This window comes from Synchiropus splendidus, chromosome 8, assembly GCF_027744825.2.
Source record: "Synchiropus splendidus isolate RoL2022-P1 chromosome 8, RoL_Sspl_1.0, whole genome shotgun sequence".
In the NCBI taxonomy this organism is placed as follows: domain Eukaryota; kingdom Metazoa; phylum Chordata; class Actinopteri; order Syngnathiformes; family Callionymidae; genus Synchiropus; species Synchiropus splendidus.
Window position 1 is genome coordinate 14,008,789 of NC_071341.1, and position 23,179 is coordinate 14,031,967.

General features: G+C 43.4%; 2 protein-coding genes across 6 annotated transcripts; both read right to left on the minus strand.

Annotated features, from left to right (window-relative positions):
* Positions 1 to 1,015: 1,015 nt before the first annotated feature.
* Positions 1,016 to 7,035, minus strand: LOC128763619 (mitochondrial uncoupling protein 2-like). Its single transcript, XM_053872608.1, has 6 exons — positions 6,616 to 7,035; positions 5,086 to 5,293; positions 3,869 to 4,072; positions 2,776 to 2,877; positions 2,097 to 2,277; positions 1,016 to 2,023 (listed from the first exon to the last, which is right to left on the minus strand). The coding sequence occupies exons 1-6, from the start codon at positions 6,739 to 6,741 to the stop codon at positions 1,909 to 1,911; spliced, it is 936 nt and encodes a 311-aa protein (XP_053728583.1). The 5' UTR covers positions 6,742 to 7,035; the 3' UTR covers positions 1,016 to 1,908.
* A 628-nt stretch (positions 7,036 to 7,663) lies between these two features.
* c2cd3 (C2 domain containing 3 centriole elongation regulator) lies at positions 7,664 to 22,675 on the minus strand. 5 transcript variants are annotated; one of them, XM_053873627.1, is made up of 34 exons: positions 22,621 to 22,675; positions 22,490 to 22,554; positions 21,739 to 22,008; positions 21,514 to 21,671; positions 20,970 to 21,139; positions 20,766 to 20,902; positions 20,573 to 20,693; positions 20,375 to 20,497; positions 20,156 to 20,303; positions 19,863 to 19,975; positions 19,633 to 19,800; positions 19,447 to 19,556; positions 19,262 to 19,380; positions 18,887 to 19,012; positions 18,415 to 18,813; positions 18,183 to 18,338; positions 17,692 to 17,922; positions 17,429 to 17,603; positions 17,177 to 17,354; positions 16,853 to 17,019; positions 16,640 to 16,775; positions 16,284 to 16,555; positions 16,092 to 16,166; positions 15,099 to 15,704; positions 14,694 to 15,017; positions 14,383 to 14,521; positions 14,251 to 14,315; positions 13,978 to 14,183; positions 13,784 to 13,908; positions 13,532 to 13,681; positions 13,271 to 13,458; positions 12,476 to 13,184; positions 11,970 to 12,066; positions 7,664 to 8,033 (listed from the first exon to the last, which is right to left on the minus strand). In XM_053873627.1, the coding sequence occupies exons 2-34, from the start codon at positions 22,539 to 22,541 to the stop codon at positions 7,899 to 7,901; spliced, it is 6,348 nt and encodes a 2,115-aa protein (XP_053729602.1). In that variant the 5' UTR covers positions 22,542 to 22,554; positions 22,621 to 22,675; the 3' UTR covers positions 7,664 to 7,898. The 5 variants fall into 5 exon arrangements, 4 of the variants coding, with proteins under 4 accessions (XP_053729602.1, XP_053729601.1, XP_053729604.1 ...); XM_053873626.1 differs by having other exon boundaries at positions 17,692 to 17,926; positions 18,187 to 18,338; positions 22,490 to 22,669; XM_053873629.1 differs by having other exon boundaries at positions 17,177 to 17,351; positions 22,490 to 22,669.
* Between the last annotated feature and the right edge of the window lie 504 nt (positions 22,676 to 23,179).

Sequence of the window (23,179 nt, forward strand, 5' to 3'; positions counted from 1 at the left end):
CCCCGACGATGCTCCAACGCAGGGATTAACCCAGGACACATATAGATGAGCATTAGAAGGAGGGAGCGAGGACACACACACTCTCACACACACACACGTATCAGCAAAACAACAACAGTAACAACACTCTGGAAATAGTGGGAAACACAAGGGGATTATTTCCTACCAAAAATTAAAAGTTAAAATCAAATTGGTATTCATTGATCTAAACATATGGACCAGAATATACTGCCTATTCAGTGTTACTCAATTCCAAAGTCACAATAAAAGGAGAATAAAAGCTACATTTGAATCAAAGTATAACGTCATTCCATTATTTTCTCATCATCTGACGGAGAGACTCATTTCAAATAAAACAGAAATATTTATATATTTCTGTTTGTGTTAAATATATATTTATATTATTTAATATTATTTATATTTTGGTTTATGTCCATATTCCGATTGAAATTCAACGTTATCATTCTCAGACTTTAGGATTAGATCTATTCGATTTAGACGAGAGACGTCAAAGGACTTGCAATATCCAGACACACCAGCAGATGTCAGCCATGTCAGTAAACAAAAAATATTCTGTTAAATAAAGAAGGTCGTTAGATGGACGCCCTACTTGAGTGACTCGCGAATAACAGTGACTTTAGCCAACGTTTATTCAAGTGAATGAGGAGGAAAACACAAGGGTGTGGGTGAAATGTGGAGGTTGAGGTTTTATGAAAACGACGCAAACTTTTCACCAGGTTACAATTGATTTTACTCATAGTTAATTAAAAAAAGTAAATAAAGTAATTACATTTAAATTGGTTTTTCTGACTATTTCACTAATTTGGTCCAATCTCAACGCTCTAAAATCCCTGGTTATATAATTGCAACTTCATTGAAAACATTCCGTAACGTCTTGAAATCAAATGTTGCAATGTTATCTCAGATTTATTGTGTAGCGAAGGTGTGTTTTGTGGGTCACAGGTGTCACATTTCTAGGCACAAACAAACGCACACTCCTCGGTTTCATCCCATTCATTTATTCTGAAAACATTCCATAATGAACCTGAAGTTAACCATTCACAGCATGAAGAACCGGGCATTTCTTGGAGAAACCATAAATGCACGGTGTGGAGAGTAGACAGTGGAAAACAGCAACGTAAGTGGTGGAGGTGGATGTCAAGTACAAGCAGTCTTAAATTAGATACTTTCCTATTTCTTTACATTCTACAGAGCGAGCAGTTTACTCCCGTCAAACCCCCCCCCAAAAAAGAAATAAAACATAAAAAAATTATTATGTATAATTACTATTGCATTTGTCAAATTTGTGATTTTATTTTTCTTTATGCACAACTCCCAGTTTTATCTATTAGTAACATTATTCTATTGTTCAAAAATAGTGTCAAAGGTAAACATAATACCTATTAATAATAACAATAATAACAGTAACCACAACACCATCATCAAACAAAGAACCTGAAAAGCTTCATTCTTAAGGTCGGCTTTTGTGACCTGGCAGCCAAAAATGTCTCCTTTACAATGGCAAAAGTTTGAAATTGTTTGCTGACATATCTGTTTCAAAGGAATGTGGAAGTGACTCATAACAAAAGGGGAAACGGTGCGACTGATCCATCCATTAATGGCCGCCTAGCTGTGCGCTTGTAGCTTGTGCATGAGTGACATTTGAGGAGGCGTGGACTTTCCTGAGAACACCATCGAGAACTTCCTGTCTGATGTTCCATCCGAAATCATTAAAACAACATTTAAACCTGAAGAATCATAGCTGAACTCAACATAAACGTGTGGCTGAAAGACCCCCCCCACCCGCCTCAGTCCAGTTCTGAGACCGTCCCTGATAAGAGTTCCAGACTGGAGGGTTGGTCCCTGCAGTCTGCGGCTGCAGCAGGTCCAGGTCACAGTTGCACCGCACTAAAGTGGAGACTCCAACGACCTTTTGACCTTGATCATTGCTCTTTTAATTTGCTCGAAGCTGACAAACATGACAATGTTCCAGGAGCCCAGACGCAGGAACGACGGAATGAATCTAGGGGGGAAAAAAAGCAAAATGAGAGCTTGACGTTCCAGGTGCGTCCCAGCAGAACTGTGCCGGTACTAACCCTTTGTAGAAAGCCATGGGTCCTTCTTTCACCAGCATGGTGAAGGCACAGTTGCTGGCGCTGGTGTACTGGCCCGGACTGGAGTTCATGTAGCGGGTTTTCACCACGTCCACCGGAGACGCCACGATGGTGGTGCAGAAGCCGGCGGCGAAGGCGGCGGTGAAGTGGCACGGCATGTTGTCTGCGCCGAGAAGTAGTGTTAAACCAGGGCTGAGACTTAGATGCTGCTTATGAGGACCGATTCAACATGTTTTCACCCTGTTCTCAGCTCAATAAAGGCGCTTTATGAAGCTGTTGCGACCACCAGATGTCGCTGGATGCTAATGTAATTTGAAAGATTGATCATGTGACACGAAAATCTAAGCCAGCTGCAGGAAATGTTCACTGCACTTTCACATCCTCTGGGTGAAACCAGCTCAACAATGAGGCGAGATCACACACATAGAAGAAAAAAACATTCGTGTGAGTCAGCAGTAACATTATGACCACCATGCTCTGAAGTATTTGAGGAAGACCAAACAAAATGTGATGATGTGACGAAATGCTCATGGCAAGGGTGTCTAACATCACATGCTTCCTGGTCATAATGTTAAGGCTGATCGCTGTCGCACAGACACTAGATGTCACTGTGTTCAGAAGTGTCTGGGGCTGAGGAAAAGAAGCAGCTTCCAACTCATACCAGTCATCAGGTCGTACTTCAGGATCAGCTCCTTGATGATGTCATAGGTCACCAGCTCAGCACAGTTCACGATGGCGTTACGGGTGATGTTTGGGAGGCAACCTGAGGACAAAGAAGGAGCTCAGTTGTAAAGGCTGACTGACTTAAAAAACAAAGGTCTGTTTCACCAGAGAAAAACTGTGGATGTAACTGCAGTTCTACGAGTCAGCGTGGAGCTCACAGACAGGCTTAGCAATTGGTTATTCCCTCCGCGGCTCCCAGGCACTAATCCAGTTAGCTCCGCTTGATAGGGAGCAACACAGCCTGTTAGAAGGCTGAGCACGAGTGACATGGAAGAGAGTTTGTTGTGAAGCAATGACCTGATTTTGATCCAGTAAATCTGGTGCCACAGTCAACACCCTCCAAATGTGATGCAAAGAAAAAGTTTACATCGGCATAACTACATTCACAGACACACACATACTGTGTTTTTATGTTTTGTGGGGACATTTCATTGACCTCATGGGGACCTGCACAAGTCCCCACAAGTATTGCTATACCAGTTCACTTCTTGTGAGGACCTCTCATTGCCATAACTCTTTCCCCAGCCTCTCCCCCAAAAGCTAACCATCCAAAACACTTGGTCAACCTTAGCCAGGGCTCTGGACCCAACAAACCCAAACAAATTGGTCCCCACAAGGTAGGATAAACAAGACCACACACACAGCCCAGGGAAAATGGAAGTCAGACAGCATGAGAACTAGAGTCTCATCACGTCCACAGCAGAAACACCAAAGTGGTTAGCAGCAACAAAGTCAGGAACTGGTCAGAAGATAAAGTCTAGAACGGCCCGCAGGCCACTTATGGCCGTCGAGCTTCTGATTCCGGGTCGCTGTCTTGACTTCTATAGCTCACTCTGACTCACGGCATGAATTCTGAGCTTATACATTTTAGGACAAGATATCAGCGACTCCATAATCCTTTGCTTCAGCTGTTGACTCAGAATATTCCACGCAGAATCATTGATCCTTCACTTTTCCCTGCGATATCCATGGTTCCTCTCTAGATGGCGCACTTTGGTTTTCATCAACAATAAGGTCATCATCCATCTCACCTTTCCACAGTCCTCTCACACCTTCGTCCCTGGCGATGGTCTTGTAGGCGTCCATGGTGCTGTTGTACCGCTTCACCGACTCGCTCTCGGGCAACCGGACCTGAGCCTGGAACCGGACCTTCACCACATCGGTGGGCTGGGCGAAGGAAACGGCCATGGCGCCGGTGGTGCAGCCGGCCAGCAGTCGGGCCCCGATCCCTGCATCTGGGGGGGGGAGAAGCGTTTTTAGAGCAAACCAGAGAGACCAAGACAAACCAAGAGACTCGCGGTTAATTTGACCATTTATGGTACTGTGGTGAGTTGAACTATTTTTTTTTTTATTCTTTTATTTTCAAACTGAGATAGAACAATTGGTGGTGGTGGGAAAATACTATAAAATAAACAGATATTGTTGTCATAATATAATATAATATAATATAAGTAACGTAACGTAACGTAACGTAACGTAACGTAACGTAACATAATATCATATCGCATGATATATCCAAAAACATATAAATGTAGGAAACCGCATGCAACTTTAAAAGGAATAAAATGTTTCTATTACAAATTAATTTTAAAATATGCTGTAAAATAATCAGTTTTAAACTCATAAAAAAACACAAAAATATATCACTGTATTAATTTTGAAAATAGACACAACAGAAAAAAAATTCCTTAGAAATGCTTAAAATACACTTCACTGCTATTTCATAAGGTTCTTTATAATAAAAATCAAAATAATAAAGCAATATTCTGTTACATAAGTGAGTCGACTCATTTCGGCAGAACTGAGTCAGTCTTTCCTTAAACAGTAAGGGGGCGCTGTAAAACAGTAGAAACCTCCCGATAAAAAGTGTGACATCTTGAGGGAGGAGACGCAGGAGAATGTGCAGCTATTTTAAGCTCATAATAAAGATATTAAATGCTCATCTTCCTCCGAGAGAGGGAACCCGTTTAACCAGTTATGAGCCGGGCAGGAGCAGAGAGGAGTGTTTGTCCCGCAGCAGGTCATTCATCAGTCAGGACCAGCCACGTGGACGTAGAACCTCCTCAGCGTTGACGTCGGAGCATGAGATGGATGGTTTGTTTATGGTATTAATGGGGGACTAACGTAAAAAAGGAGGCACCAATATAAAAATAAAAGACAGAAGGAAAGTGGAAGAGATCAAAGTTATGACATTATATCATTCAAAGAGAATAAAAACAGTAAAGAGAAGGAGCTCAAGCTGAAATACTGTCAGATCCTCGGGTGTAGAACTGCTTCATGGTGTCGTACAGGCCGATCCGGACCGAGGCGAAGCTCATCTGTCTCTGCAGACCCGCCACCAGCCCACTGTACAAGCTCCTCGGCCCCTCCGTCTTCCACATGGTGAAGATGGTCCCGAAAACTCCTCTGTACTTCATCCTGTGGCCGTCGCCCGTGGGCCGGGACTCCCCCTGGATCTGGGCAGGATTTGAACACATCTCATGAGTGAGCACAGTAAGGAGCTGGACTTCCTCTTCATGATCTCAGATGAGAGTCCAGCACTTCCTCCATCTGGCTCTCTGGGTCGCTTCATGGCCAGAGGTAGTGAGAGCTCCTGACTCAGCAGTCGACCCACTTCTCCTGCTCCGATTTGCTAATCGATCTCATGCCTCATCCTTCACTCACTGATGGAGGAATCTTGTGGTTTCAAGAGAATAAATATTCGTTCACGGCACGATGTTCCTTCAACAGTTTGTCCCTCTGACTCAGGGAAGCGCTTATAAAGAGTGAAAACAGATTATCAGGTCACAGTTTTCCTTTTTTCGGTCTCCTTTGTCCTCACATATCAGTCATCAATCTACCACTTAAACACTTAAAGCATCAGTCTGAGGGTCACTTGACATTTTATTTATGAATTATCAGACAAGAGTTGCCATCTATTTGTGTAGAATCAATGATTTTTACAAACACAGGATTATAATGATGTTTATAAAGGAGATATCTGCTGTCTAGAGGAGTCGGTCGCTAACAGATATTAGCGTAGCATTAGCATTATTAGCAGAGTTGTTAGCAATACCTTTAAAAAAATTAAGCATATAGAAAAAGCTAATAAAAGTAATATAAATTAGGTAATATAAATAAATCAATAAATTAAAGTTTATGGTTAATTCAACAGTTAAAGAAAACAACTGTAATGCTGAAATATAAAATCAATTAAATGCAACAAAAGTCAGCAAAATTTGCAGAAGTAGGAAAAACAACTTTTGGCACCATTAAAAAAGAAGTTAAAGAAATCAACAAAACTTTTAAGCCACTGAACAAATTGATATTAAAAACAACAACAAAGAAAATAATAACAAAAAGGAAAATAAAGAAAACAAACCATTAAAGAAGAAATAAACCAAAAAAAGAAAGAAATAATAAGAAGAAGAAATAATGAAATAAATTTTTTTCGTTCAAAACTTCATACTAAATAAATGCAGAGTAAAAAAAATTATTCAAGAGAATCGTTGGAAAAATATCGCAATAACAACGAATAATTTAACGACTATATATCTATGGAGCAGTAAATTGATCAGAAGGGAAGATAAGTGCAACAGAGTCAGTAAACTAATCAACCGTGAGCAGATAGAACCTCCAGGGTGGCGGTGGCCCACAGCCCCCCCTCCCCCTGAAGCGCCCCTGTTGGTGATCGAGTTCGGGAATCACAAGTTATTTTAGAGCAAAATAGAGCAAAACTGTGACTTCCAGAGTGACTTTAGGACAGTTGTGAGCCTTGAGTCGGATGAATGAGACCCACCTGCAGGCGGACTTTGGCGGTGTCCAGGGGGAAGGTGACCAGGTCCGCCACACATCCAGCGGTTCCAGCGGACACGATCTTGATCCCCACAGACGGGTTGAGATCGGATGCTCTCGGGTTAACCATGGTGACCGAAAACCAGTCCGCAAACCGGGTCAGGGCAGTTCACGCTGGCTGGCAAGAGACAAAGCGGCGTCTGGACTCCTAACACGGGATCATACATGCACCGGGACCAGAACCATTTGCTCTTCTCGGAGTCCGGAGCAGCGCCTGAAGACAAAGTTCAGGGCATCAAAAGTGTTGACAGTCCTGCGTTCGTGTTGCTCCATCAGCGATAAGTAAAGTCCAGAAAAGAAACTTCCGACTACTGCAAAATATGAACTCGAAGTTCCTTTTAGTGGTTGTTTACGTCGCAGACAGAGAGCGGATGAGCTCCTCCTCGCGGTCCACCCTCAAGTGACACAGAACCGCCCCGCGAGAAGGAAACCTCGAGGTCCACATGCGCGCGGCAGACAGGAGGAAGAATCTGCAAAATACACAGTTAAAACATTTGTTTGTGTCTCACACTTCAGTCAAGAGAAGCAAAGGACATTAATTTGCTCCATAGAAATGTTTATTTTTTTACAATACTTTTTGCCTCAAAAGAAGAGTCATAGTTAGCGTCTTTTAAATTTTCGAATACATAAATATTTTCAAGGTCTTTCAATGTCAATAAAAATGCATTAAGATTATTTATAATGAAATTATTTAAAAATGTAAAATACTTTATTTTAAAATAAAACATATCACGTTCAAGATTTAATATAATTCAAGAATTATAATTTCTAATTTAAAAAATGCTTGAATAAAAAAAAGAAATAAAATATACAAAAGTAAATACATATTTTAATGGGCAACATTATTATTATCATGCATAATTAATGGAACTGTAATTTTGGCTGTCATATCTGCCAAATAAAAATGGAATTTCTCCAAATATTACACTTTTTTTTCCCAAATAACTTTAACTAAACATCATTCTCCACAAAGCCAAAGAGTTCCCTGATGCTTAATTAAAAACAAGTCTTTATTAAAAATACCACATGACTTATTCACATCATTAATTCTGCTGCCACATCAAAAGATGAAAAATGTCTCTGATCAACATGAACATGGCAACAGAAAAAAATCATAATTGACAAATAAAAATAACCAAATACATTACAAAAACAAACAAATAAAACAGTCAAACGACAACACTTTTTACAATTATAAGACAATTTAAACTCATTGCTGCTGTGCATCTACGAGTGGTGCGGATCGAAATGAGCTTGGAAAATCTTGGCGATTCTCTCCAGCTCCTTCTTCCTGGACGTGGGTGACATGTCGGGACGCTGGCGCGGAGCCCTGCTCCGAGTGTTGGCACTTGAATGACGTTCCTAGGACATAAAACCCAGGCATTACACACACACACATGCTCTCAAGTAAAAAGCGCAACAAATTAAATGCAGATGCTTCTGGAATGTTGCTGTGAGTTTCGGCTTGTTGTTGAAGTCAGAGCTCTTGTTTAGTGACAGTTGCTTGGCACCACAACAACCGACTCCACGGATGAAAAAAAAAATGATGTGAAGATTGCACTTCTCACTCATGAACACTTCAATTATAGCCAATAAAGGGACTCAGGTGGAACTGGAAGAACCAGCTGTAAGGTGATCGAAGATAGGAGGTGATTCAGTACCCAATATGAAGAGGACAAGCTGTGACTCGGGAGGATGATCAGGTGCAGCAGGACTGGGTGAAGTCCACGTTAAAGGTAGTTGAGTCAGAGTTCCGGGGAAAGTTTTAATGCTCTGTGGAGCTTCTCACCCTCCCTGTCAAACACATCGTCCTATGTGAACTGCATGTACGGCACGAGTCCCTGGCCTGCCTGTCTTCACATGTGTGTCTGCACACGACCCAGTGTGTGTTGCCTCACACTCACAAGCTCAGATGTGACACTGAGAGCAATGTATAAAATGAAATTCCGACAGTCCCAGAACAGAAGGTCTACCTCAGTACCAAGACCTTAAGGTGCACAAGGACCGGCCGACGAAAACTAGACGGAAATAAACTGGTGGCAGAGCAACTTTTGTGACGCAGATTCCAGTTTAAGTGTTGACACCTCAACGGTCACAGATTCAAGTGCCAGACTGTAGTGTTTCCTGAATGGCCACCATCTCTGCTTTGGTTGAGGACGTGGCTCACCTGGATCACGCTCAGCTACAAACGTTCAGTATTCCCCACCAAAAAAAAACGTCTCTGACCTCTCACCTCTAACTGCAGGGCTTGTGTGCATGTTAGTTCTCTTCACCTCCCGTGAAACCGGATCCTCCAGCAGAGGTCCGACACGAAAAGATCTTCAGCTGCAGGAGACGTGTCGTGCTCCAGGCTGCACATTAAAATACCTCTACAGGCGTTTAACGTATATATTTTTGATAAACTTAATGATAGGGTCACTTTATTTAGAACAGACTTGGAAAGAGAATCTGAACTTCCACTCAACAGGCAACGTAACGCAGTAGACTGTAATTATTCTGGAATTTGCTGGAATGCAAATCAAAACTAGAACCGGTTTCCAGTTCTCACACATGTACCATCTGAAAGAAACATGTCTGCCTCATCCTACCAACAGATGAGAACGTCAACAGCTCCGATGACACCTCAGGCACCAAGTCAGCTTTTTTTTTTAACTGAGCACACTGAACCTAGAGGCGGATCAAAGCATCTACAGTTCAACGTCAACACCAGCAGGACGCATCTGAACCAACCAACCAGCTTGCTGCTGAAGATGGAGCCTCAACTTTTCTACTTCCTGAGCTCAGAGCCAAGGGCTGGATCCACCCGGCACATGTCTCCAAGAAATCACTCTCACACGGGAGAAGCACCAGGAGAACCAACACAGTCTACACAGTCAAATCCCTGAGTTGCCTCAAGCGGGATTTGAACCTGCGACTCTATCAGTGAGGCAGCAGCCGTAGCAACCACTGAAACTAGCATTAAAAATGCTTTTATCAAGATGAAATAGCAGGAAACATGAAACCAATAAAGGACATCTATGTATCCAAGGCTAGTTTTTCACAGCTTTCCGGCGACTTAACATTTACCACTTATTCGGATTATGCTGTGGACGCTTTGGATAAAAGCTCAGCCACATGTGATCTAATATCAAGGCTAATTCATCTGTGATGACTAGAAAAAGGGCGTCCAGGGAGCGTCTCGCCCTCGTGTCACTGGTGTTTCAGAAAGGCGTCTGCAGGAGGACAACATGGGCGTGTCGCTAAATAAAACTAGCTCCTCAGGTGACAGATGGAGAGCAAACATGTCCTTTGAGCAGCTCAGACTACAGAGGAGTTTCTGAGAGGCTGCAGGCACGAGAGGGAAGGTAAACTCCGTCTGAGGAGGAAGAAAGAACAGCTCGCTGTTTACAGGTTATTTGTCCTCGGCCAAAACAAAAGACTTCGCCTGGTGCCGTTCTGTGAAGAGGGACAGCTCACCCGAAATAGGTCTGAGTCAGATGACATAAGAGTAGGCGGAGCCAGTGCCAGTGAAATTACACAGACTTGTTGGCGGCGCTTTATTAGTCTTGCGTTCAGTCACAACACCAGCCACTCTGCTTCCAACATATTGCTGGTCTTACAATACCTCAATATATTGCAATATACTCCTGTATTGGGATATGTATCGTATCCCGCTACCAACAACAATGAAAGGGCCCACATTTTACAAGGAAGGTCAAGTGAATCTAGGCCTTTTGGAACCATTATTGCTGCATTTAAACAGGTCAGAGTTGAAGGTGCAGCTCCTGCAGGAAGCACAACATCAACTCCGCTCACCTCCAGGAAGGCTTCATCTTGGCTTGCTTTCTGGTCGTACTGGATCACGCAAGGGGCCAGCTTCTCAAACAAGTTGTGGGGCCAGCAAAATGATTTATTTAGCAGCCAGTAAACAGCATCCTCAGCTTGCTCTCAGAGTCCATGTTAGTTATTGGAAGCCAACTGTAACACAAGGCTCTGTTGAGAGCAAAACGCATCAATTCTCCACCTCCAAAACCAACTCAATCCACAGCAGAGTCTGGTTTTCTTCTTACAGTACAGACAGTCATACACTTTCCCATCTTTGAGCAATTTCCAGCATTTACCTGCATCCAATCTTGGGTTTTTTCCAGATAAATTCATTCATAATCTCCAGTGTCTTGAACACTAATCTTCATATGTCATGATATTCCTATTTATGCCCATAAACTCTTGCTCTAAAACTTGCTCTTCCTGGCTTGAAATTACTTTGCGGTGCCAGAGTTTGACACTGTGGTTCAAGCTTATCGAAAACCATTTTTTTTAATCGTCGTATCCTGTGTGAGGAGACCACAAATATATGCTGTGTGAACACATAAACAAATCTGAAGCAGAAACTGAAACTTTTCTTTTACTAGTCCTTACCAGTATCACTACTTAATGGCCACAAAATATTCTAAATAACATTCACCTCATGGGTTTAAAGAGTGATCACGGTCATGATTCTCTGTACACACCAGCAACATTCCACAAAAGCAATCTGTGTCTTAAACACAATGCATTGTGTTTGATGACCTACTGGGTGCAGGAACTGATTGACAGCAACACATCTGGCGATAGTTTGAATTAGGGCTGGGCAACTCAACGATCACAATTTTCCAATTGATCTCGTCGTTGGCCACCACAATATTCTCTCGCAGGCTACATGGATGGATTCTCCCTGACCACCACAGGTTGCGAAGACAGGAAAATGTCCATCATACAGTGGGTGCATTCTGAGCTCTCACTCAATGTCTGATACTTAACTGAAAACATTTGTATATTAGACTGGTCCAGTGTTGGTGTTGGTGGAAAGTTTCGCAGAGTCCATTGGTAACATTAGCGACTACAACAACCCATTCCATCACAGAGTTCAGTTCCGTCTCGTCGCTCAAGCCGTGGCGAGTGGAGGAGGTTCTGATGTTGGCATTATTTTCATTTTATTTGAATGTCTTTGTTGTTTGAAAGTGCACTGTTCTATTTTTCACATTTGTTGAGTGTGGATGCTTCTCATAATGTCACAGTGTTTTTTTACGTGTCTAAACTGTTTGAATAACTCTAGTTAGCTATCATTGTCATTGCTGATGCTTCAAAACCGGTATTAAAAAAAACAACACTAAGACGAGATCGAAGCGTGAGTTATTATTATTATGAGTTAGCGTGACTATTTTTTCTGCCATATCTCTCATCCCTCGCTTGAATGATATGCAGTAACAAATAGAGACTAGCAATTGGCCGCTTTAACCACATCATGATATGGATCATCAGTCGACGACAAGTACTCACTGTGTCACCAGATGACAGAGAGAAAGTGGGAGCCAATCGGACGGCCCTCAGAGACGCCTCCAGCTGGTGTGAAGGTAGGAAGAAATTAGGAATAGCTCTGAATACCAGGTTAAGGAAAGAAGGCACATGATATTGATCACTCCGAAGACGCTATAAAATCCAGTGCATTTATCAAACTCAGCAAGAAACATTTCATCTGTCTTGAATTATCTCACTTCGAAAGTTTTGGGAGATTAGTGGCACATGACGAAAACACACTGCCAGTGTATTAGTGAGACTTCAAATCAAATGTTGGATTTAAAGGTCAATACCAAGTTTCGAGGAGCAGGGCTGACACACCAACAGCGATGGCTTCATGGGCTGTGAGTTGAACATGTGAAGTACAGGACTGTATAAACAACACTTTCCTTCCTCTATGGCAGCCGGTTCTTCAGCCAGAAAGAGCTCCAATGCTCCTCAACACTAGAACATTTAAGACTCAACAGCAGCGCAACAACAAAGGATACAGCTCAGGATCTGTGTCTTCATTATTCAGCGATAGAGAAGCTTCCTGGGCAGATTCAGTGACTTTCTCTGGAGTTAATGGCAAATCTGTATCACTGTCTTCAGCTTCATCCACTGCCATTTCTGCTTCGTCACCAGCGACTCCAGCTGCTACTTCTGAGTCGACAGATTTGGGATCTTCGTTCTCGTCACATATAGAATGGTCTAGTTTCTCTCCGCGGTCGAGAGGAGTTTCGGTTTGAGGGATCTGCACTTCGTCCTCTGCATGATCCGAAGCCTCGTCACTCTCCACGGTGTCCAGGTCTGGATCCGACAGGACGCTGGTCCAAGGACTGGTTTTGTCCGTTAGAGAGGTCAACTCATTCAACTGCCGAGGCTTAACCACAACAGCTTCATAATCGCCATCCTCCTCCTCGTCCTCTACTCCACTGCACTCACTTCTTTCATCCTGCTCCTGCTCCTCATCATCTTCCTCCTGTTCTTCCACACTCCCATTTTGGAGCTCCTCATCTTCATCCTCAGAGTCAACACAGCCCGATAATTTGGGAGGTGGAGATAGCAACTCGGATACGAGTTCTTCAGCGGAAACGGAGCATCTGACTGGGCTGGAATGATTGATTTCAGGGATGTTGACTGGGTCGTCTCCCAGTGATGAAGGGGAGTGGCTCTCAGGGATCGATGGAATAGTTTCAAGGTTCTGACCTCGAAGACCTTGAAGCACAAATGACGAAATAAATTCTTTAATTCAACTTAGAGGGAAGAACAAAAAAAATTTTGACGCTTCACTTCAGACTCACCACAGACAATTTTGTTGACTTCACCAACCAACTGCTTGGATTTAAGAAGAAGCTCACTAGTGTTGGTCTCCTGCTCACAGTCTTGGGTCACATGACACTCTGCATCAGTGGTCGGTGGGAAGAGGCAAGGGGTAGCCACCTTATGGCTGAAGTACTTTTGGATGTTGTCGAGCTCACTGAGCTTCTTCCTGGTGAGACAAAGTCAACATCAGACGTCCTTTCACGATTAGCACTGTGACGAGTCCAGGTGTGATCTGACACCTGAGTGTTGAGAACAGGACAGAGCTGGAGGGATTGGAGTCACCGGCGCTGCTGCTGCAGACAGAGCGAGCAGCAGTTTGCTCTTGCAGACTCTGATGGTACATCCGCACGTTATCCATGTGCTCGGAATGACGATCGGAACCAGCAGACCTAAACAGAGTGAAACGTTAACACCAATGTGGATCAGAGGAAAGCCGCGGTCAGATCTGTCCGACTGAAACAAAAATGGAATTTTAGGACTTTTCTTCTCACTTTTCAGAGAAGAACGACTCCTCAGGAGAGCAGATCATCTGTTCCGGATATCGACTGATGTGAGATGGGAAGCTGCTGTAAGTGGCTGTGGTGTGGTAGTTCACAGGGAAGATCTGTAGAGGAGGCTGACCAAAAGCATTTTAAATGAACACTTCAGACTCATAAGACATTTCTTTGAGTGTAACTCATCTAACCGATGAGTGACTGTCAGATCCTTCCTCAACAGCTCTTCTCTCCCCTCGGAGATCTCGGACCCACTTCAGAGGGGTCACCGACACTTTGAGCTGACCGTGACAATGCCCGCCGAAGTCTGTGATGTTGTACCAGCCACACACTGACTGGAAGCCGCACAGCAGAGGGGAAAGATCTACTGACGCGAATCCAATCACTCTTTCAGTTTCTGCAAAAGGAAACAGTAACATCAACTCACTAGCTTCAAACAGCCTTCTGTTCAGCGACAACCTTACCTCCTTTGTGCCAGACCTTGAACACCAGCGACTGTTGAGGATCAATCAGAAGCTGTTTTGACAGCCTGAAATGAAAAATCTGATTGACTTGCGCTGAACACATATGGGTCACTGCGAGAAGGAGGAACAAACCTGCATTCACGTTGATGGTCCCACAGGGGGCAGTCAGTGTCGCTGACCACGGCTGTGGACACTGGTTCAGACGAGTCTGCAGTGACGTACGACACGCAGCAACACGGCGCCTTTTCGTTGCGCTCAGCTAGTGGACAACCTTTGTGATAAAAGTCATTACTTTTTAGGTTTGTGAATTATTTTTAAGGAAAACAACATTTCTGAATAGATATGAGAGTCTGATGATTGAACAATCAAGTTGAGTTTGAGCAACATAGCGTGAGGTGCTGACCTTTGGAGAACTCGGCTGGAGCAGACAAAAAACAGCTCACCTTTCAGATTCAGGTGCATTGCTCTGTCCACAGTGATGGTGACAGGAAAGGACTCAGAGTCATCCTTCGTTTGGTGAGTAGATGAAACATCAGGAGGACTTTCTGATGATGTTCTCTGGTGTCTGGTCAGTAAATATGACTGTGTCGGTGGAGATGATGAAGGAACTTGGTTTGCTCCCTCAGCATCTTTCGTGAACTCCTCTTCCTCGCAGTCAGACTGATCGTCTGGTACTGTTGTGTAACCACAGGAGGTCAGAGTGATGTGAACTCGCAGAGCAGCACCCTGCAGGTCAGGTGCTGAGCTTCTGAACAGTGGGTACACACCTTTTGAATTAAAAAAAAAAAAACATCCTCATGTTGTATGTATACTCAAAATAATAAAAATAATTGAAACCATGATCTTACCGCTAAGAGACAACTTCTGGTCTGATGTCCTGGCAAGAGAAGACAGATCCAAAAATGCAGATCCCACCAGTCGGTCAGTGTCACTGGGTCTTTGAGTCTTGTCTTTTTTAAAAGCCACCCAGACCTGGATCTCCAGCTTCTCCTCTTGAAGGTACCACATAAGAGGCGGGGTCCTCATGAGCTCTACAATCCTGCTTCCATCAAAACTCACTGTGGCTTGGTTCCCGTCTACAATAGTGGGGTGCTTCATCTGAGAGCAGACGGCGTCTTTGTCATAGAACTTGTACCTAAAGTAGCAGTAGGTGGAGCGCTGGACTTCAGTGTGTCCTGGCAGAAGCAGGCAGTGGACAGGTATCCAGACTCTAGGCATTGACAGCGCAAAGGAAGTCTTGATCCTGTTCCCCTCCCAGAATGTTTCATCATCCTGCCATTCTGGGTCGAGACGCGACATCTCCCATCCCAAACCATTGGCAGCTTTGAGAATCCTTTCCCGATCAAAGCGCTGAGCGAAGCAGACAGAGATCTCCAGAGCGCCAACCGAGACGTTCTGGTCCTGAGAGGAACTCTTTTCCTGTGGTAGAAAAACTCCAAACCAGCCAGAAATACCTGGATTTGGAAAGACACAGCCTTGCTTTAAAATGGATACCAAGAATGTGACAAAAAACATCAGCAAATGTTTTAAAAAGTCAGGGGACACTCATCATATTTAGCAAACTATCAGATTATTTGAACATTGTGTAATCACATGGGCAGTTTTGGGTGGAACCGTTAGGATGATCTTCACTTTTGTTTCTGTAAACCAAAGGAACTTCCCCTGCTTACTTCTCCCTTCGCTGAGATGCTATCTGGCCACATTCATGTCTCTCTGTATGTATTTACATGTGTCAAGACTCAATTCTTTGGATGTTGTTGGTTTAGTTCTGCTTTGTCTGCAAAGCACTCTGTCAACAGAGTTTTATTGGTATTATAATTCAATCTGAATTACATCCATACCAGTTCTTTTACGAAGCAGATCAGCCAGGGGTATTTTCACGAATCCCAACATCACATCTTGAAGCTTGTCAGTGTCTGCAGAGAGAAGAAACTAACTCAATACACTGCCCAATGTCTGTCACAGAAGATGAGTAGTCCTGGATCCATGTGTGTTCATCAATCAGCCAAAGTTCAGTTCCTCCAAAAGCAAACCTTTTTTGCGATTGTCTCTGTTCCAGACAGTGAAGACTGCAGACGCCTCCAAAAGCTGCTCAGCCAAACTGCAGGTTTCCCCGGTGCTTCTCTGATGCAGCAGGTCACATGACACCTCAGTGTGGTGGTCAAACTCCGGACAGAAGTTCCTGCCAGCCACACGTGTGCACCTCCGCTCATTGTCGGGTAAAAAGGAGAGCTGGACTGTGACATAAGCGTTGACGCCTACGCCAGCGAAGTAGTTGAACCTTCCGTCTCTCTGGGATACAACTCTGTCAGTATGGATGGATGACTACAGGTGAGGTTTTGAGTGGGCTAGCATGCCTCCAATATCAGCTTGTGAGCATAAGAAATACCTTGCTGCTGCTTGTAGTCCACATGCACGGTGAACCTCCACCACGAGTGTCACTAGACGAGACGCTGCTCCTCGGACAGACGACCCTGCAGCTCTCAGTGGCCTGTGCTTGTAATGAATGCAGACATCCAACACACCTGAGCAGAACCACCGTAATCAATTAGTTAAATGTGCATGAGGATTCCCAACAGCCCCTGTTGATATGAGTTTCTACCTGAGGGCTGTGGATCACGTCCTTTGGGGCTCTGGACCTGAGGAACCAGAGGTATGGAGAAAGTTTTCGGTTTGTCAGGTCTTTGCACTGTCAACATGGTATACAGGCTGGAGAGTGGGAGGATTGCTTTGGCCACCAGTTGATCACGAACATTTGGATAATAGTATCTGTCAAAGAAAACGGGCAAGCAGTTGTGTAACAGTATTATGAGAAAATATGTAAATAGAGGTTAAAAATGATCAAAAAGAGGACTTCATTTGATTGAATCCTGCTATCAATGTGACATTGAAAGGTTGAAAGGATAAAGTAGTGAAGACAACAAACCTGCACCAGACTTCAAACAGCACTCCTGCACTGCCTTTTCTCGGTAGAGATCGGAGCAACAGCTGCTGGACTGGAACATCATCAGGGGCCAGTAGAACATGCGTCTCTGTGTGACCGAACACTGGGTCTGGTATGCAGAGTGTGGTAGTTGTCCGAAAACACTTCAGAGTTATATCTGCTGGATTGAACGTACAGCAAAGACGAACATGTAGAAAATCTTATGTGGGGAGCTCGATCTTTAAATTGCTTTACCGCGTTCATCTGAGGTCTTGTTGTCTCGTCCGGTCTCCTGGCATGGGAAACTGTACTGCACAAAGCAATCAGCTTCACCCCAAACTGTTGACTGCAGAGGCATCAGTCCATTGATGCCTTCGACTCGAATGACGAATAGATGTTCTCTGACTGCGGCGTCTTCTGTTACGTTCACCTGAGGAGAAGTTCATTTCAAAAGGAACAGAATGGGGGACTGTTTAACTATTGTTTAAGCGCAGTACAGCAAAATGCGATGAACTGACCTCCGCCTGCTGCTGGTGATCAGGTATATGACGCTGCATCACCGGGGGACACGGAGAGACAGTCACCCCATCTCTTGCTTGTTGCAGAGCAAGTATCTGCTCTGAGCGGCCCATCACTAGAACGACCCTGAGGTGACCTTTAAGACTGAACAGCACGTCGACGACTGGCATGTAGCAGTCCACTCCTAACACCGGATACTGCGCCTGAAGAAGCAGCCTGGCTATCTTTTGCTCCCTGAAGAGAAAACTCAAATCATTAGTTTCATTTTGACACTGTGCTCATTTACGTGACACAGAGTATTAAAAACAATCAGTTCAGTTTCACTTTTTTGGTTACCAGGAAGTTTCGTACAACAGCGCCCTCTTGCGTATGAATTTACGAATTGCAGTTACAATCGAAAAGACGTCTGTTCCCTTAAATTTATATGGAAGGGGCCCAATTTTGTGATGCAAACAACTACGTTAGTGAAACATAATCTTTTTCTCACTACTTGCCTAAAAGACATGTAGAACTGGTGGAGGGGTAACTTGACGAGTCCAAAGAGCTGATCCTGTTCTGAACTTCCCATCTTCCTCCAAACTTCAATCACCATCACGTTATTCTTCATCCGTTCCAGCAGCTTTGAGGTCAGAGCCACCGGGGTGACCTGGGGCAGAGCAATAGAGAAGGACAGGATACAGACTAATGTTCCACCATTAACTTATTATTATTCAAACTCTGACCTGAACAAAATTGAAGCAGGGATTTGCCTGACCCCAGCTGACCACCGATCGCGCCATCTCGTCGCTCCAAAACTGTTTACAGTTTAAGTACAGATTGACAGAATTTGAAGGCCCATCGTTAAAGTCTTTTCCATCTGGAACCATCAACAGCGTGTGCAATAGAACCACAGGCTCTTCTTCCAAGGGAAGCAGTGACTCTCTGGGACTTGTGGCGTGGTCAGAATGAAAGCTGGACACTTTCAAATAGTTCTCTGGATTTCTGGTGTCTGCAAAAACCTGAGATGGCTCTTCTTCCTTGCTAATGTCGAGATGCTGCACTTTGGAAGGGGGCTTCCTTCGTGTGTTGCTCAGTTTGATATTTTCAGAATAAAAGTTGCCCACCACAAGTTCCAGTGACACCTAAAGAGTATAAAGACAGGCATCAGCCGCAAGGACAGAGCAGTAAAACAGAGAGGAAAAAACAATATTGCACCTTCAGAGGTCCGATTTCATGCGTCACCCCTTCAACATTCATTACTGGCAAACTGACAGTTTGGCAGAGCTGCGGGTTCTGTAGCAGACAGCCCAGTGAGTGGACGGCTTTACCAACCAGAACCGCCTGAAACAATTAAATGAAGTTTAATAGCTGCAAATAAACCTGAGTATCAAGTCACGTTGCAGTCCTTAGTTTTAATGGCTACAATTCAGAAGCAATGTCTAGAGACATGAGCAGCAAGTATGTGGTTGTCTGTCTACTGTAAACGTGTGAACGAATGTGTGTTTTGCATGGACATCAGGATGCACACATGCGGATGCGGTCATGTACATATTCATTTTTAGTCACCATCCCACATGGGGCAGTGCCTACCTTCTTTTGGTGACTCCTTCGTGAATATATACTGAATATGATGTCACTGCTCCACCACTCCTCTGCATTAGTGTGGTTGAACTGTACAGGAAACGAAGAACTCTGCTGAAATGTCACCACTGCAAACAGAAGAGTGAATCAAAAATACTGGTACCGGAAGGTTCTGTCAATGAAACAGATCCTACCTCCTCCTGTGACTTTGCTTGAAACCGCTCGAATCACCTTCTGCTCTGGAGCTTTGCCACGTCTGCTTGGGCTGGGAATCATTGGGAAAACAAACTCCACAAAATAGGTGCTGCAAAGGAGAGAAAGTGTGGTAAACCAAACTGTAGAAATGTTACTTTCGACCACATGCAAGACGGTTTACTTACCACTTGATCCCGGATATTGATGGCGACAGCTTCCCTTTATTACGAGACATTTTGGGACTTGATGTTACTGTCAGAGAAATGACGCTCACTTTTGCACTTTGGATCGAACACAGTTGAGACAGCTGTTCTGGGCTCAGAGGAATTTCCAACTGGGGAGCTGAAACACGACTGTACGGAGTGTTAAATATCCAACATTTGTCACATGAAAACTGTCTAAAAATGCCACTCACTTGTCACCATTGCAGTGTCCAGATGGACTCATTGTTTTTTTCTCTGGGCCGTTCCTCAACAACTTAGCTTCTTGGACATTAGGTTCTTCATCATCTGTTTTAGTATTCAACATCTGAAAGTACAACACTCTGCTATGACACAGTTTAACAGCTTCACTATATACGTAACTGATTCTGTCTCTTTCGTTTCCTTTTTAGATAAGAAAATAGCAGGTCTACTGCAAGACGCATTAGAACAGCAGGACCCAGGGGGATATCAATTCATTAAAAAAAAAAAGGGAGAGAAGACTCACAGGATCTTTATAAAACAAGTCGTCCAGTAAACTCTGATCAAACTGTGGGTCATTGAGTTCGCTGTCCGCACAAACACTGCTGTGCACTGAGGGCGATGCAGAGTACGGTTCATCACAATCCAGCTGAGGAACACCAGACTTATCCAACCTGTCCAAGGAGAAACTCATCTAAAAACATTGCCTTCATTTACCCTTTGGGTTCCTGTTAACAGCAAATACCTGCCAAAGAGAAGTTCAATCGTTCTGTAGTCGATGTCAGACACAGCCTCTGTGGCTCCATCTTGCTGTGGCGGAGGTGTCACCTCAGAATGCAATATATTTTGGAGTAATGTTCCAGAGGCTCTGGAAAGAGAGATATTATACTTAGACAAAGAAACTGGGCGGAAGAAAGTTTCAAAAAAAAAAAAAAAAACTCACAGCAGTGGTTGATTATTATCTCTCTGGAGAGGTAGAGGGGTGTTTTTCAGGATTTGGCCTGCACCAGTGTCTCCTGATTCTAAATCAGGAGTTTTTAGTTGGTCCCCACACTCAGGGACGACTACAATGAGAAAAGTTGACACACTTACCAAACAAAACACTGAAATAAATGTAACAAAGTGTCGTCACATACTTGGGATAATGTCATCAGTTGAGTGACCCTCTGTTTTTTTGACTGACTGATTCAAAGAGCTGGTAGACAAGGGCTTCAGATTTTCCGGCACTACATCATCTTCTTTCGTCTTTCTGAAATACAAGTGGTCTTTCCCTCTGAAAAAATAAAGGCAAGCTATATCAGTACTAGTACAAAACCATTAGAAAACTAGTTGCAAAAAACCTTAGTATGTCTCTTCCACGACTCCTAGCTGACTGTTTATGTGAAGACATTAGTGGTGGCCTGGGTTCAGCAGGGGCAGTTATCTTGATAGCAGGTGCTCCATTCATCTCAATGTCTCTGGAGGGGAGCGCTCTGCGGCTGTCCGACTGTGCTTCCAAACTAAGAGACACCTAAGGAATAAAAGATAGGATCATGTCTTCAATAGAGCCTTACTTATTCACACAAACTATTGGGGAAGAGAGAAAGCAATGGAAAAGAACAGATCAGAGATGACCAAAAACTGTACTGCAAAGTACCATCTCCATTATTTCGGTAATTAGAGGAATATTCAGTGGAACTGTTTCTCAGAATGCTTTGATGGTGCTAAACGTAGACAATATTCAATTGACAATATAGAAATCCAAAAAATACAGCATCAAAGATAAGTAATAAAATATTTCTTGTGGGTAACAACATTATAAAAGCATAATTTCACAAATGGTATACAAAAAATGTTCTGATTTTTATTATCATAGTTCTGATAACAAGGAAAACATTTATTCACCTGCAACTCTCCAAGTTTTTTAGATGTTGAAGATACAAGGGTGTAAAATCCACTGATGCTGCGAGTCATGGAGAGACTAGAGATGCCTGAAATCTGAGCTTTGGCACACGGCAGCGGTTCATGCTTTGTCAGGACCTCCAGATGCATCGTCCCCATATCTGCAAGCAATGAAACAATGAGTGTTGAGGAGAGGAACGTGAATTAGCAATATGTAGACATAAGTACCGGCCAGATATGAGGTGAACTGCTTCGAGCCACAACAAATTGGGAAGCAGGCCGTCGTCTTGATGGTTTTCTGGGACAATTGCGAGCCATCTCTCGGGAAGAAGTGTGTGCCGTCGGATGACTCTCCCCACCAACGAAGCCGCACAAATGTGGCAGGTGGTGGTTTGGGCACAGTCCACAGGACCCGACTTATTGTCACCTTCAGGAAGCATCTCACGTGACCCTCGACCAGAGGAGGCAGGCTGGTGGATGGGGTGACATCATTGAGAACTGCAAAAGTAATAGTAGACGTTTCTTTCAATCTCATATCAACTATACAAAGCTTTCACCTCAACTTTGTCTGGGGGATCAGAACGGAGCAGAGAGAAGAACATAGACATGATTGAAAATAAATAACTAAATTGGGAGAAATTATTTGAATACTCGCATTTGGAAGATATGTGAACTGTTTTGTTTTTCGTGCAATTACATTTTTATCTAATAAAATAAGTGACATTTAAAGCGGCTAATCACAGAATACAACTTTAAAGGAATGAAACATTAATTTACATTTACACAACATTTATAGCTAAAACCTTCACATAGTGTCACCACGGACTCACACAGTATTTTGTACCAAAGAAGGTGCAAACATTAGACTTTGAGCGGTACAAACCTAAGGTTAAGCAAAGATGACACTGAGCGCAGACGTTGAGAGCTACTTTAAACTTAGCTTTGTCGCGAACAGGAAGCTAAGCTAATAACAACTTACCTTTCTTTCTGCTGCTTCCCGCTTTAACAGACGTCTGGTTTCTGCTCTTCATTCCTTCGTGCACACTAGATACAGCTCATTGGTGATATCCAAAACCCAAATGTCGTCAGTACTTCGCGGTGCATTCTTACCAGTAATGTTATGAACTAGCGACAATCCATTGACGAGTACAAACATACACACACGCCACCGCGCGGCAAACCGTCGCCGAGCAACTGTCGCGCCTCCATTGCCGCTTCCTTCACAAAGGCATGACGGGAAGTCGAGTTCCATAACTGAATTTGAACAGACGGTTTCTAAAAACCTTCGCTCATTTAGTTTAAAAAAATCTACTTATCATAAATATCTTGTTTTGCAAGGATCATAGATTCTTTGAATTGAGTGAATTTAACTCATTTCGACAGTTTGACTTGAATTGTTAAGTCATTAATTTACACACAGGATTTGTTTTGGATCAGATATGAAGAAACAACTATGAATCATTATGTTGCATACTCCCAAAGGAAAATATAATACATACAAATATATATGAACTCCTTTTTATTCTGCACACAAACCACAAATTTAACACCACTATTCGAGTTGACCTTTGCAGATATTAGCCTTTGACACAGCAGCAGATACTGCTGGACACATGTTTGTTATGATTGTCATGGCAACACTTGGGCTCATTCACATGAAGTGGTTCAT